Source organism: Agelaius phoeniceus, chromosome 1, assembly GCF_051311805.1.
Source record: "Agelaius phoeniceus isolate bAgePho1 chromosome 1, bAgePho1.hap1, whole genome shotgun sequence".
Taxonomy (NCBI): Eukaryota; Metazoa; Chordata; class Aves; order Passeriformes; family Icteridae; genus Agelaius; species Agelaius phoeniceus.
Genome location: NC_135265.1, coordinates 148129166 through 148143675, shown reverse-complemented (window position 1 = coordinate 148143675; position 14510 = coordinate 148129166). Strand labels below are relative to the sequence as shown.

The 14510-nt window shown below is 36.1% G+C and overlaps 1 protein-coding gene across 3 annotated transcripts in view; it reads right to left on the bottom strand.

Moving 5' to 3' along the window:
* KHDRBS3 (KH RNA binding domain containing, signal transduction associated 3) overlaps positions 1 to 14510 on the bottom strand; it is a 90432-nt gene that overhangs the window by 57303 nt on the left and 18619 nt on the right. For all 3 annotated transcript variants that reach the window (XM_054634983.2, XM_077189294.1, XM_077189297.1), the window contains exon 2: positions 6402 to 6520. In XM_054634983.2, coding sequence (XP_054490958.1) covers positions 6402 to 6520 — 119 coding nt within the window. The remainder of the gene's footprint in view (positions 1 to 6401; positions 6521 to 14510) is intronic.

Sequence of the window (14510 nt, the reverse complement as noted above, 5' to 3'; positions counted from 1 at the left end):
TAGAATATCTCAAACCTAAAGGTACAAATCCAGCGCACAGTGAAAGAAATGTTATTTACAAAATTAACAAATCCTGTTTATCTGCTGGTGTTACAGCAGCAAGTAAGCCTGGCAGATTCAGGTTAGCTCTTACACACGATTGCTCACATACAAGCTGCATGGGTGCTTCCCATGTTCCACATTTAGGGTTTGTTTGCCCCAAGATCACAAGAACAAAGAATAAATTCAGGTTTACTATGGAACTCAAGCTTATAAACTATCTCTGAATTAGATACAGTGGATAGTAACAAACAGACATCTGAGCTGCTCTGCCTGAGTCACACCAGTCACATTCACTAGTGCTGGATCAGAATCAGACATGGCAGATTGCCCTCTTTACTCACCCCCCTCAAACAGCACAATCACCTCCAAACTGCTCTAAATACCAAAAATTGTCCTCATCTTCACCAACTTCAGCTTAACATTGTATTAAAGCAGTCACACTGTACTCCAGTGCAAGCTGGAGAAGCTTTCAGTTCTACAGGACAGATGAACTCTTAAGAGTCAACCATAAAATGTCACTCTACACTGGACCTTTGCCAAATCAAGAATTGTCTGTGCACCAAGACAGCTTCTAATGTATAAGGTAAGTACCAGTAAACTATGGACAATGGCATACAAAAGGAGAGATGAAATCCCCAACTCAAATTTGCTTCTAGAGCAGCTCTGAAGGATTTGGCAAATATCGTATCTCAAGCAAAATTACAGACATCTTTGCAAAAACAATATCAAGACTCAGATTAACAGACCAGGGAGGAAACAATTAGACAAAATGGGAAAAATTAGCACCTCAGTTACACTTCTAACCAAATAATATTCTGCTGTTGATAAATGGTACTGCTGTTGATAAATGGTACCCTCTGAACAAAATATCATCCAATAATACATTTGTTTGAGCAAAAGGATGCAAGATTTGAGAGATGTTCTTATTCCTAAAATCTGAGATCACTGAAACCTGTACCTCTGGTTTACTTTGTGGGTAAAGATACAACAGGCAGTGCAACAGCCCTTCCTCAGATTCCTGGGACATGGGATTTTTCTCTTGACCATGGTGTCCATTAGCTGGCAAATACTGTACTGAAGGAATGTATCTGTTTCCCTTTTACAAATTATCCTGAAGTCTGTAACAAAAATCTCCAATTTAAAATACATTTTAAATATAAAACATCTTTCACAATAGAAGCAACAAAAAATTATTATAAGGTTTTTGCTTCAAAATTATCTCCTTTCTTAGCTGTTCATAAATACTCATTTTAAGAAGCATTTTTTCAGTTATCATAGAATGGAGTTTATGGGCATCACTTTGTAGCACCCATTTCCTCAGAATCACCAAATCAAAACATGAGTAGAACAGTTGTTTAGAGATCTGCCTCCTTACCACAGCACTGCTTGAAACTATTCCCTGAAAACATTTCTGGAGAAACACAGTTACAAAGAACATCCAAAGAACATGATATTCTCTTCAGAACCATTTGACCTACTATATGAATTATAACAAAAAAAAATCTAATGCCAGTGCTACTGCATTTTTAAATGTATATATTACAGAAAAGGGGATATAATAGAAGAAGTAATCCTTGTTTATCCCCAACCAAGGCAAGTCTGCTAAGAATGGTTCATCCAGCTTAAAACACTTAGTGAAAGTATAAATGCTTGACCAAATGCTTTCCTGCAAAGCTTTAAGCACTCCATTGTTATTAAAGCCATGGAAAGCTTTCTTCACATATTAGTTTTCTGCAATGGTTTCAATGTGACAGGGTCACTAGAAAAAAAAAAAGTTAAGATTCAGAGCACTTTCCCCTAGAATGACCTGAAACAAGGCAAGCTTCAAGGTTTTTCCTATTCATCTCAGAAAGATAAAGTTTTTATAGAAAGCTAAGTGCTTCAAGCATCAATGTTACACCACAAACTACTCTCCTTCATGTAACATGGTAATAGGTCTTTAAACATTTATTCATAGCAGAAAGCTTGGTCAATTTTGCTATAAAGTTGCTCAAAAGTTATCTCTGCTATTACTCTTGATGTTTGTTCCTCCACATTACTTCTGGTTATGCAATGACATTTTCTCATTTCTGCTTTAAGAAATGAGATATTATGAAAAATTGCTTTCTAACTAGTCATGTGATTAAAATATTAATCTCTCCATGACTTTACATAACAATGACAGATATATTGTATATGACAATGATATTTTAGAACAGGTATTTTCACTTTAAAAGTTGAGCTAAAAGGCTTAAATGGATACCAGTTCCACAGGTCAGTAACTTTTGAGGAAATATATTTAAAGTATCACTTTGGGGAACAACAGACCATTTCTTCCTAACTTCTGAGATCTACCCAGTATTTAACTGTAGATCTATGAGCAATTTTTAAAATGGTAGCCTGTCAAAATGGAAATAATTATTCCCCACAGTTTTGATCCATCTCATGGAAAGCCATCATGATTCCATTTACCACCCATGGAAGCTATTTTTTTCACCTAATTCAGAACACCCAAGTTCAGCAAACTGTCAAAGCAAAATCAGGGTTCTGAGACTAAACTACTTCACAATGCACATTCATTAAATGTATGGGAGAGGATAACACCTTCCTGCCTCACAAGCACACAACAAAGCTCTAAAACACCTTTCCTACATGATGGCTCTTCATAGCAGAGCTGGGACAGATCGAGAATCCCTTCACAACCACATCAGGACCTTTCTTGAGTGGCCAGCTCACTTTTTATGCCTCTAAGTCTGTGCAAGTTTGAAGATTATTTTCAAGCATGAAACACAAAAGAAACACAGGTATTAAGCACCACATTCTCACAAACAACCCAGAGTCAGTTGAGGTATTCAGCAGATCAAAGAGTAAGTCACTCTAACCTCAGTGCCCTAAGCTGACAAGATCTCATTCCACTACCTGCAGTTTCAACACCCAGCATGCACATGGACTCCTTTCTACAGGTAACTTGATTTAGAAATCAGTTCTACCTCAAAAAATTGGCCCTTTTCCTATAAGGTTGCATAAGCCCAACCTCACTAATCCTTACTTGTAGTAGATGCCCCAGTCAGAACAGGATTGCAGACAGCATTACCAAAACTTATTCAAGCTTCACCTAAATACCTCAGATTAATTTCTGTATCACAGCTCTTCAGGCCTCTTGGAGGCATCTGCAGAGCTGGACTAAACCAAAAAACTCTAAGACCCTGCACAACCATATTTTGAAAAGATATGACTGGGCCTGCAATCTATAAAGGAGTTTCCACAAGGTTTTGTCTTACCAGGTAAGACTATATGTCATCATATCAAGACATAGTAAATCAGGGACTTTTTTTACAGGAGTTTGTAAATAACACAAAGAAATTTATTCAAATGCACAACCAGCTTCAAGGAGAAACTGAACATAGCTCCTGGGACTAACCATCTTGAGTTATTGCATAGCACAGACAAAATTCAGGTTGTCTTGGTTATTCCATCACCTTCCATCAAGGCCCAGAGATGAAAAAAACCCCTTTAGACCAACTATCTATAGCATAAGATTAAGCATGTTAACTAAAAACTGCCAAGGGTTGAGTAAGAAAAAGGTTCCAATTAAAGGACTTAATTACAGAGTATCACAAAAAGAACCAAGAGCTCTTAGGCAGGAGCCCAGTTAAGTACATCACCAGGAACATTCAACCACTTGTGCACTAAGCAAAAGGCCAAAAACTCATCATTTTTCAGGGTGAGCAAAGATGCCCAAAAAAGTGCAATACACACTTTTGAATGTGAGGTCTACAGGTTTCTTTTCCAACAGAAACCCAGCTGCTCTGCACTTGAGTTGAAGAGCTGCACTTAACCTGTCACCTTGCAGGGCTGTCAGAGGTAATTGCACAGGACCCAGCCATGGGCTCATGAGAATGGATCTGACAGGACAGGAAATGTGAGCAAGCATTACCATGCCAGGCTGATCTGATCAGAGCCTGCACTGCCTGACCTGTGTTGAGGCTATTATGATTTATTCAAGGAATCAGAGTTACAGAAAAGTTTTTAAGAAGGAAAAGGCAGTGTAATATACATTTCAGGTCTAGCAAGCTGTCTTGTTTGGGGGTAGTGCACTGAGGGGTTCTTTTGGTTCACAGATGTATTTTATAACAAAAATTAGGATAGGATTAATTAAATATCAATATACATAAACAGCAGAGGCATCTTTCTTTTCCAGAGTCATCCCTGGCAAATATAAACCAAGGAATAATTATCTACCAACCCTGTCAAGGGAGTTCACCAGTTTTGTCATGCACAGTTTGTCCTTAGTGAAGCCACCTTGGCTGTCACCAATCAGCCAACATGGATAAATATCCAATACATGCACTCTTGCATACAGTTCAGGGGAACCAAGATGATTGGAACAAACCCGTATCTATTCCACAAATCTTGACAAAGCATCTCTAACTCCTGATCCCCCCTCTGAACATATGAAATAGAAATAGGATTAGCACCTCAAAAATGTATTGATGCAAAAAGACTTTGCTCTCCCATGTTCAGGCATCTAAAACTCATGTCACTTACTGCAGACTAGAGTATCCCAGGACAAGGTTCTTTGTTTGCCATGTTGAAGCTATGTCACTTCATACATTGTATCATAATTTATTAAATCTCAAAAATAAAACCACAAGCCTGGTTCTAATACCAAATGATACAAAATTGCAGTGATTTTTTGTGGTTTAGGGCAGGTGCTTTTCAGAGGTATCAGGAGTACCTATCATAATTCTGCACTGATACTCCCTATACAGTGAGAAATTTTTTGTTCATTTTGACTTTACAGAACCTTTAATGAGCAACCTCTATCAAAAATCCATCTATATGCAATAAAATGGAAATTTCTGAGAGAAGTTGAGCCCCCAGATATTGGGGTAAAAATATTCTTAAATATTAAGAATCTAGGATTTTATTCATTCAGGCAGAAGAGAGATTTATGCAAATAGAGATATTTCTCTTTCTGTGGAGCAGTCCTAGTAGAGATGCAGAACTCACATGACATGTCTGTTCTGCACAGCTGTTTTATTTTGCACCCCTGGACCCTGCCTGGACATAAGTTCAGGCTTCCCTCCATAGCACACACCAGGCTTTATTCCAGCTCAGTGTCTTTATGGGTCAGAATCAAACAGCAGAGCAACTCCAGCCACTCAAAATATGGCAAGGACTTTCCTACTAGCTATCCTAAATAATTTCAGGCTTTAGGCCTATAAGGAAAGTTGACACTGGATAAAGAAGCAGAAGTATCTTTCAGAAGGCAGTGTTTCCCTTTTTAATAGCCAGTTTGCCTTTCTTGCCCCTGAGCTCAAGTACCTACATCTCAACATTCAGAAGAAAAACATCCTGTTTGCAAACACTGACCATGGAATAAGGGGCTCCTGTATTTTACCTTCCCATCTTTGTGTTTCTGCATGCTTGTATATAGCTCTACTTAGCCATAAAGATGACTTAAGTCAGAGTTCCCAAGAGGTGTCCACATGATATGCAGCCTTGCACTCACTCAAGGAATATTTAATGAAACTTTGAACAGCAGCAAAGAAATCCCTGCAAGTTATCCTGCACAGGCCTGTGAGAAAAAAAAACTGATACTGTGCAGAAAAAAAAACAATTATAAAAGGTTTTCCTAAATAAGAGGGAGGAATGGTGACTTTTTTTCCTCCATGAACAGATAGTCTTGAAATTTCTAGTAGGTAGAAAAAGCCATTTCAAACAAATTAAAAAATGCTAATCTGATTGTCATAACATTAACCTTAAAATTTTAAGCAGCACCAAAATAATAAAGTTCCACAGCCTACTGAATGTTGCATAAATGCTTCCAGGCAGCAATATTTTAGTGCAGGATAATACTTGGCAGTAAAGAAGTGTTAAGAATTCATGGTGGGCAAAGATATTAATGAAGCAGTCTCTACCCCTCCAGAACAGACTGCATAATTTAGCAGTCAAGCTATAATTCATTCAAGAATAACAATGGCTGAAACTTAAGAGGATGAGAAGAAAATTTTCACAATTAGTTCCTTAATGGTGCATTTTAAGCTGCACTTCCAGCTACAATAAGAAAGTTTCAAAGTCTGGCATCAGATTCAGCGTCAAAATTTGTTTTTCCTTTTGATATTCAGAAGAGGAGGATCCTGCTATCCCAAAAATATGGTTCAGTTATTGCTCTCAACATACTGTTTTGTGTGACCAGCACCCCTTTCCTGCACATTTATTCCAACAAATGCAGAATGTAGGAGCTCTAAGGTAGAACTTCTACCTTAGTAAAAGTAAGATAATAGTTTCAAATGTTCCATTAAAGAATAGTTAAGATACTAGTGAAATATCTTTTATAAGAACTTAAATTTATCAAACATGAAAACTGGGCTTACCTTTGGGAATTGTTTTACTGGAATCAGAACTTTTTGTCCCAACTTCATATTCTTATTGATGACTACATCAATATACTTTTCTTCTTCCTTTCCTTCCCCTTTTTGGAATTTTTCAATTTCTGTTAAAGAAAAAGTTATTTTTTAGTTTAATGCAACAATCTAAAAGCCAAGAATCTTCAAATTCAGTATAAATAAATTTCAAAGCTAATACTGTAGGGCATACTTATGACATATTGTCTAATCAACACATGTAATTGGTTATACAAGGCCAATAGGATAAAACATGTTTCTCTTTTTTGTATATTCATGTTTATACCAGCACCTTGAATTAGCACTACAAACACTGTGCTCACTTAACACTTAGGATACATTTTTTTTAATATGGCTCAATTTGTGAAAACTATTCCTAGATACCTTTGAGCATGTATAAATTAAAAAACATAGCATAGTTTAATATTCAACAATTTTCTTCCTCTTCTATAAATAAAGTATCAGTTTTAATGGTGGCTTTCTACAGTGGACTTAGGAACAATTGTCAAGTTAATCTTTTGGAATGTCAGAAATGTAATTGAGGCACATAGATCATACCCAAAAATCCGAGATTAGTGTTATACCAACAATGACATTATTAGGAATGGGATTTAGAAGTTCAAACCCTGGCTTGCATGGCTCAATTCATTCCAGAGGTACACACAAAACTGACTCTTGATTATACTTTTCTCCAAATATTGACTCTCCAGTGTGCTAATGAAAAACTGCAGATTTCATTTCATTAGAGAGGACTCATGAGGAGCATGCAGGGAGATGAAGTGAAGCAGTTCTGCTGGGTTGGGTCCACCATGCTGCAGCTTTAAAGATGTTAGAACACACCAAAACCCAACCCATTGCACAAGTGCCAGAGAAGTTCTCCTGTGGGAATCTAGCACTTGTCCTCCACAAGTACCTCCATATATCTTGTTCATCTGTTACAACAAGAAACACCCTTCTACTCTACTGGACCACTAGAAATTAAGGACATTCATCAAGACCCTGCAGTGTCTTTAATGGGAATGTGATCCTAGGCTGAGAGGAGACTGTAATGAAAATTTGAACACAAAGAAACCAATCAAAAATATAGGAGAAACCAGCCTTTAGTACACTTTCAAAGACAGTCTGGTTTGAAATTAGGTCCATATTGAGATTATGTCCATATTCTATTATGGACACATTATCCATATTCAATTATGTCCAATAATTGAAATTATTTTATATTCTTAAAAACAGAATAAACAAAAAAAATCTCTAACTACAAAAAAAAAAAAAAAATCCATGCATTATAGGGATATTTGTTTAATGAATACCAGTCCATTTCAATTTACCACTACAGAAATTAAGATGCCAGTGTCTTTTTTCACAACTGAAACTTAACTTCCATTCAAGTTTTAACTTCACTAACATAAAACAGGAAATAAACAATTTATCCAAGTTACTGTTCAGTCCCTGAAAAATAAGAAAGTCAAACCAGCCTCAGACTATCTGAAGGCTTCTTGAAGGAAAAGAATTCCCCAGCTGTACTCTCAAAACTTCTTGTCAAGTCTCTCTGAAGTTTTTGATTCCTATGGATTGTAGCAATGTAAAAATTCTGGAGAACCCCTATCAAATCAACCTTGCTCCAGCATGTCCTTTGTTTCATCATGCTCAGTTAAAAAAAAAAGTCTCTCCAGCCCCATTATCCCACCAGCTAACAACAACTGAAGAATATTCAATATTCAAGAATATTTCAATATTCAAAATCTATGTCAAAATGGAAATTCGGAAATGCCACATTACAGACTAGGGAATTATGGGCAATTAAACAAATGTAAAGTTACATCAATTTAATTTGGAACTCAATTCCAGGTGAAATTGAGACTAAAATTTCAGAGGGTTTGATGTTCCCACTCAGGAATCAGGTGACTGGTACCATTTAGAAGTCAAAGTTTCCAAATATCAGATTCAGGTGTAAAAGCATAATACTGTCACAGCATTCAAATACAGATATACCTCTAAAACTGCTCTTTCCTCATATAACAAGGGCAGCAGTGACAAAGCTCTTTGATTTCTCTTGAAAAACAAGATTAGGTACTTAGAGGCTTTTATGTTATACAAGTAGAAACACAACACTAAATTTTAAGGCTGCTGTTGGTATTACACTGTTAGTATAAACATTCAAAGCTTAAAACTGACCAGAAATTTGCTAATCGTTAGCAATATTTTACACCATGAAATGCTGATTATTAAAACTGTAATAAAAATACATCCATTTTTAATGACTGAAGCAAATGCAGTTTCAACAAAACTTGATATTGTTTGATTCAGTATTGATTTTAAATGTTAGGACTAAAATTTTTTCTAAGTCAGAAAAGCACAGTTAAACTCCATTAAATATTAAATTCAATTAATACATTTTGCTGCATTTTTTTTGTGACAGAGCAATGCACCAAGACCTCCCAAGTAGTTCAACTGAACCCAGCCTGATGCAAGACATTTATGAGTTCTCAGTCACTGTAATTACTGTTACAGTAAAGGACTTTTTCCTGAAGAATCTAAACTTACAAAATAAAAGCACCTTCAACATCAAAGCCCACCAAGTTTTTATGAACTGGTAAAGCTAAAAATTTGTTTGCTCATGTTGAGTCATATGCTGTTATCCCCAAAGGCACAGCATGGCATACACTGCAAACCCCCTGCCCGCCTGGAAGTGAGAATCACAACTTGATGAATCAGCAGTGGCTTAAGGAACTTCCTAGAAATTACCAAAAAAAATATTACACCTGGAAATGAGTTGTTTCAGACACCTCAGATGCACTTAAAATGCAGTTGAAGAGTTGAGCACAGAGTTCAACTTCAGTAACACTCTTCAGCTGAGCCAGCTGCATAAATCCCTTAAGAGATCAATACAGTGCTAATTGTATTTCCTAAATACTTTAGCTCAGAAAAGTTATTTGAATTGGTATTTGAAGGACTTGGTTGCAACAATGTGATTAATGCTAAATATGCTCATAATATGGGACTACTTTGAGCTGATAAAAAACATAAAAAGACCATTCTCTTCTTGCTCTAGTAGATACTGAACTTCAAGTCACTAAAGTAATTATTAAAAGAAAGACATTACTTACTCCTTAAATCAGTTTTTCTACCTCAAGTATCTACACACTTTATTGACCATTTTAAGCAAAACCCCTTTATTCTTTTACTTGCACTGTTTAAACAACGTTTTTTTTCTTGAAGAAGCTACTGAAACCCATTAACAGGCTGCAAATCAGCTCTCAGCAAAATGGATCACAATTTTCCCCATTTGTTTTAAAGACAAATTACTTTACTAACAAACAGCCATAGCCCATTGCCAAAGCAGTTCAAAGCAAGATTAAGTAATTTCTTCCTGCTATGGTCTAATGTTAATCAAACTGATTTAAGACTTTCTGCCTCTTCATTGCTGTTGTAAAAGACTTGGGTTTGTATGAACAAAGTCCAGTCCACTGATCACATTTAATCTCAGATTTTGCTCTTTTTTTATTTCTTTGCACTTGAAATCTCAAATGAACATGAAATACAGCTAAGCATTAGAATTTGATCCATATCTGCACAGCTCTTGAAATATCATTCACATACATCAAGCTTTAGATAATTAGGGAAAAATCATGCCAGATCACACAGGAAATCCAATCAGATTTTCAAGGTCAAATGGATAGGAAGATTTGCCTTTTCTTAATCCTTAGATTACATGCTGCACTGCTTTGCCATATGAAGCAATGCCATTTCCTAGATCACAAACAGTAAATAAACATGTGATTAAACTTCCCATAATGCTAGAGATTAAAATCTCATGTTCTCAGACCAAGGATGCAGCTAATGCAACAGGAATTTACCTGCATGCAGTAATAACTGCATGGATGGATTTTTTTCTTTAGATTTAATCATAGCAGAGATCTAAGCAATGATTAGTCCTCAGTTAATTCACCAAATAATAGTGGTAGATACATCAGATAAGGACAGAGTAGAATTGTTTCATTTTATTCTTCAATTAGAATCAATCCTCCTGGGGCAGAAGTACAATCCAGGATTCCAGCTCCCTCAGCTAAGCCAATATAAATACTTGTGTTTAATGCTGAGCAAAGTGATGCCCTATTTATCTGTAGTAAATCAATATAATAGATATAAGAACTAATGTCAACCTCAAAGTAAACAGAAATGTTTACTGCATTTGTCCTTAAGGCAATATTTCCTTTAAACAAGATCAGGAGAAACAGAAACCAGGTCAATTTGCCTGGAAATCCTTAAGAAAGTTTCTACTTTATTTTCTGAGGTTCAGACGTCTTACCAAACACACCATTGTATCCAAATTATTTTGTACTAACTTTTTCCTGCTTTGGATGGAAGAAAAAGTGAAAAATGCAAGGCTCATTCAAGGACAGCCACATGATCACAGCTTAAGAGAACAGGGCATTGATGGAACTGCACTTCAATTGCACTAGAAGTAGTTTCTACAGTCACTTTGAAAGTGAAAATATTCTAAGAATTACATTATCCTATAAAAATACTCCTAAATCAAGTGGGTTTGAAAATTACTAACATTATACAATAGAAGCAACTAGATTTTGCTTTATTTGGGCAATTTTATTGCCTTGTATCTAAGAAAAGGAAACATCAAAAATTTAGACTGACTCAATCAAGCATGTTGTACAACTACTGAAGCATAGCCCAACAGCAATAAATTTCTCAGTGAATTCTCACAACTTCACAGTTGACTTAGAAAAGTCACACCCTCCTCAATTCAGAAAGCTCTTTAGTCAAACTGAAGGCTAAGTATCTTTACATATTTTCTCTGTCCTTTTAGCTCTTGAAAACTCACGGCTTTTGCCCATTGATGGAGACAGAACGCTGAGCTCGATGGCCATTTCCCCTGGCAGCATGATTCCTTTTGCTTTCACATCAGAAACAAATCAAAGAGATGGTACTACAAAAAACTGACCTTAACTTAGTAGTTTGCATTTCATGAAGACCCCCCTTTAAGGAACACAGTCAAGCTTTGGTAAGAGACAAGCTCCCAGAGGAAAAGGAGGCTCCAAGTCAGTTGTAGAGGAATTTCAGGAAAAAAAAAAAAGTTTTTCCTTAATTGCCAAAAACTGACAATATCATCAGCATTCCATACTGTTTATTTGGAATTTTTCAGTGTGGCAAAACCCATAATTATACCCAAGAAGACACATCTTAATACCTATTCTTAAAAAAATATATTTAAATTTTCCCAATGAAGCCAAGTCATATAATTCTGCTGTGCTGGATGCTAATTGCCCACAGACCTTCCAGGAGTTCTGTAAATCCAGAGTACACAAGACGGTGAACTCAATTACAATTCTAAGTTTAATTAAATTGATGAGAGCTTAATCTCATTATTGTTGTAGTAAAATGGTCCTGGTTGTGCTTTAGATTATACATCTTTTACCCTGGACTCCTTTATTCCCTGTCCTAGTAGGGGATGATTCAAAGTTCTTTGAATCAGCACCTCTCCAACCAGTATTTCTCATCTTTTGAGCTGAAAACAGCACTGCACAGCACCAGCTTGAACCAGAATCACCACACCAAGGCTTTAATACATTCCAAAAGGCTTGCTGAAATCAACCTTAGACTTCTTTGCAACAGACTCTAAAAGACCTACTACTCATTCCCTGTCCTCTTGACCAGCATGAAGCTGCACAACCTTCCCAATTTCTGCACTAAACAGAAGATGCAACTTTAGCCTGCTACTTTTGAGTATCTTAAAACATGTCTAGTATAGCCTACTTTGCTTCAAAGCAGTTTCTCTGTGTAGAAACACACACAACAAAAAAGCAGAATTTCCCAATTTCAACTGTATATGGCATCCCAATACCCCAGAAAAACACACAGTTAAGTTCAGCAACTAAACATTTTCTGATATGAGTAAATGCTTGGACAAATATCCCTTTTTCTACCCTCTAAGATGTTTCCAAAGAAAATACTAATTAGTGTGTCTTCATAAAAAAAAAAAAGAGAAAATTAGGGAAAGAGGGAAAATCAAACAAAAATAGCCTCAAAATATTTAAAATAAGGAAACTAAATATATGTGGTATAGCAAAATTTAGACTCATCCTGAATGTGTCTAAAACACAAATAAAAAATGCAACAGAATTTTCAATTTTTAATGCTGTTTTTCTATTAATGTACCCACCCCCATTCCTTTAAGAGCCTCAGAAAACTTCACCTATTCTCCTCAGCCAACATTTTAATCCTTTAAAAAGTCCTTTCAAAAATTGCAAGTTATGCATCCATAATAGGTCCTGATTCTGAACTGGTAGAGAAAGTAATGCATTAAGAGTGTGAATTGTGCTTAAAAAACCACACTAATTTGTTTCAACTAATGCTTATTATTACAATAGTTGAATTCCAAATAACTGTCTTTCATATACCACCTTAATTTTGTAAAAGCAACTGACAATGAATCTAATTTCAATTTACAATAAAATAAGCAGTTCATGCCAGAATGATGTCTACAGCATTCAGAACCCTCAAATTAATAATAACATCCCTGTTGAAGGACTCAAACCAATCTTTATTTAAATTGCATTCACAGGCATTATAAGTTCTATTTTACAGTCTAGGTACTACTATCTGCACTGATCTGAAAATACATTTCAGTCACCAATATGACAAATATTTTGAATGTGCTTTTTTATTTAAGCAATTCAAAACTAAATGAACACCTATTACCTTCACATCAAAAATGACTCCACTAAAATCTGTTTGAGCTGATTAATATTAGCAGCAAGGGAGGAAGTACCATAGTAGGAACTGTCAAAATCATGTATAAGGTATTAACAGGTATTTAATCAGTCTTGCTCAGGAAGAAAACAAGATGTAGACATAGACATCAGTCCCATATCCTCAACCTACTCCACTGAAAATTATTTATCTCAGTGTGAAGATAACTTATAACAAAATGCTAAAATCAGCTCTATTATTTACCCACTCTACCTACTGTACATTTACCTACTGCAGATCTTTCTTTAAGCATGAATATTTGTAAATTAGCAAGATCAGGCATTCACTAACTACAAAAAGTCAACTCATTTGTTCTTTAACTTAAAAATAAAATCCAATATACAGAGCATCTTAACACTACTTGGTGCATAGGACCCAGGCAAAATGAAATTAATATTCTGTATCAAGAGTCCTTACAAGCAGCTGTTCCACCTTATTCATTTCAGCATATGAACACAGCCAGGTAGCTCTTGCACAAGATTTCACTTGACATTTTGGTGAGAGACCAAGAAGGGTCTAAAGTCTTCCTTCCTTATCATGTACATAGCACTGCAAAGTACTACAAACTTTCTGTGACTCCTCTGACAACTTCCACAAGAAAAGGTGTAAATCAGATCTCAGCTGATAAATGGACGCAACTTGCAGCTCTCCATGTGCAAATATCACATTTTAAACTATTGCCAAGGTGAGGTAGTAGCCATAGAACATCCGGTTTTGACCCTTACAACAGATAGACTTGAGCACTATTAAGACTTTAGGGCACTGGCAAAGACTGCAGTCTAAAAATTTGCCAGCAGATTCAAACAAACCATACTTAATACTAGAAGATAACTATGCTAACAAAACACATCCCTGTGTTTTGTATAACTGATATTTCCATAAATAAGTGCACAGCTGTTTACTTACATTATGCAAGATTTATGTAGCCATCAGCAAGACCAAGAAGTGTTATCTTCTACTTCTCTAAAAATCATTTTTAGCCAGCTAGAGTTTTGCCAGGGGCCTCCATCCCAATGACAAAAGGCCAGGGTAGAGCCTCACACTCTGGCAATCCTTAATTCAGGAATGTGTCATAACCCACTGATAAATACCAGTAAAACACAACTTACAGCTTCTGTAAGTCACAATTTACTTGAAACCATCACTACAGCAGAAGTTTCAGGAAACATGCCCAAATACTGAGGGAGCTGGCTGATGCCATCAACAGGCAACACTGTTTTTGTAAGGCCATGGTCATCAGGGAATGTCCCTGATGCCTGAGGCAAAGCAGTCCTATCTTCAAGAGCAGGGAGGAGGATCTGGGACAAAGAC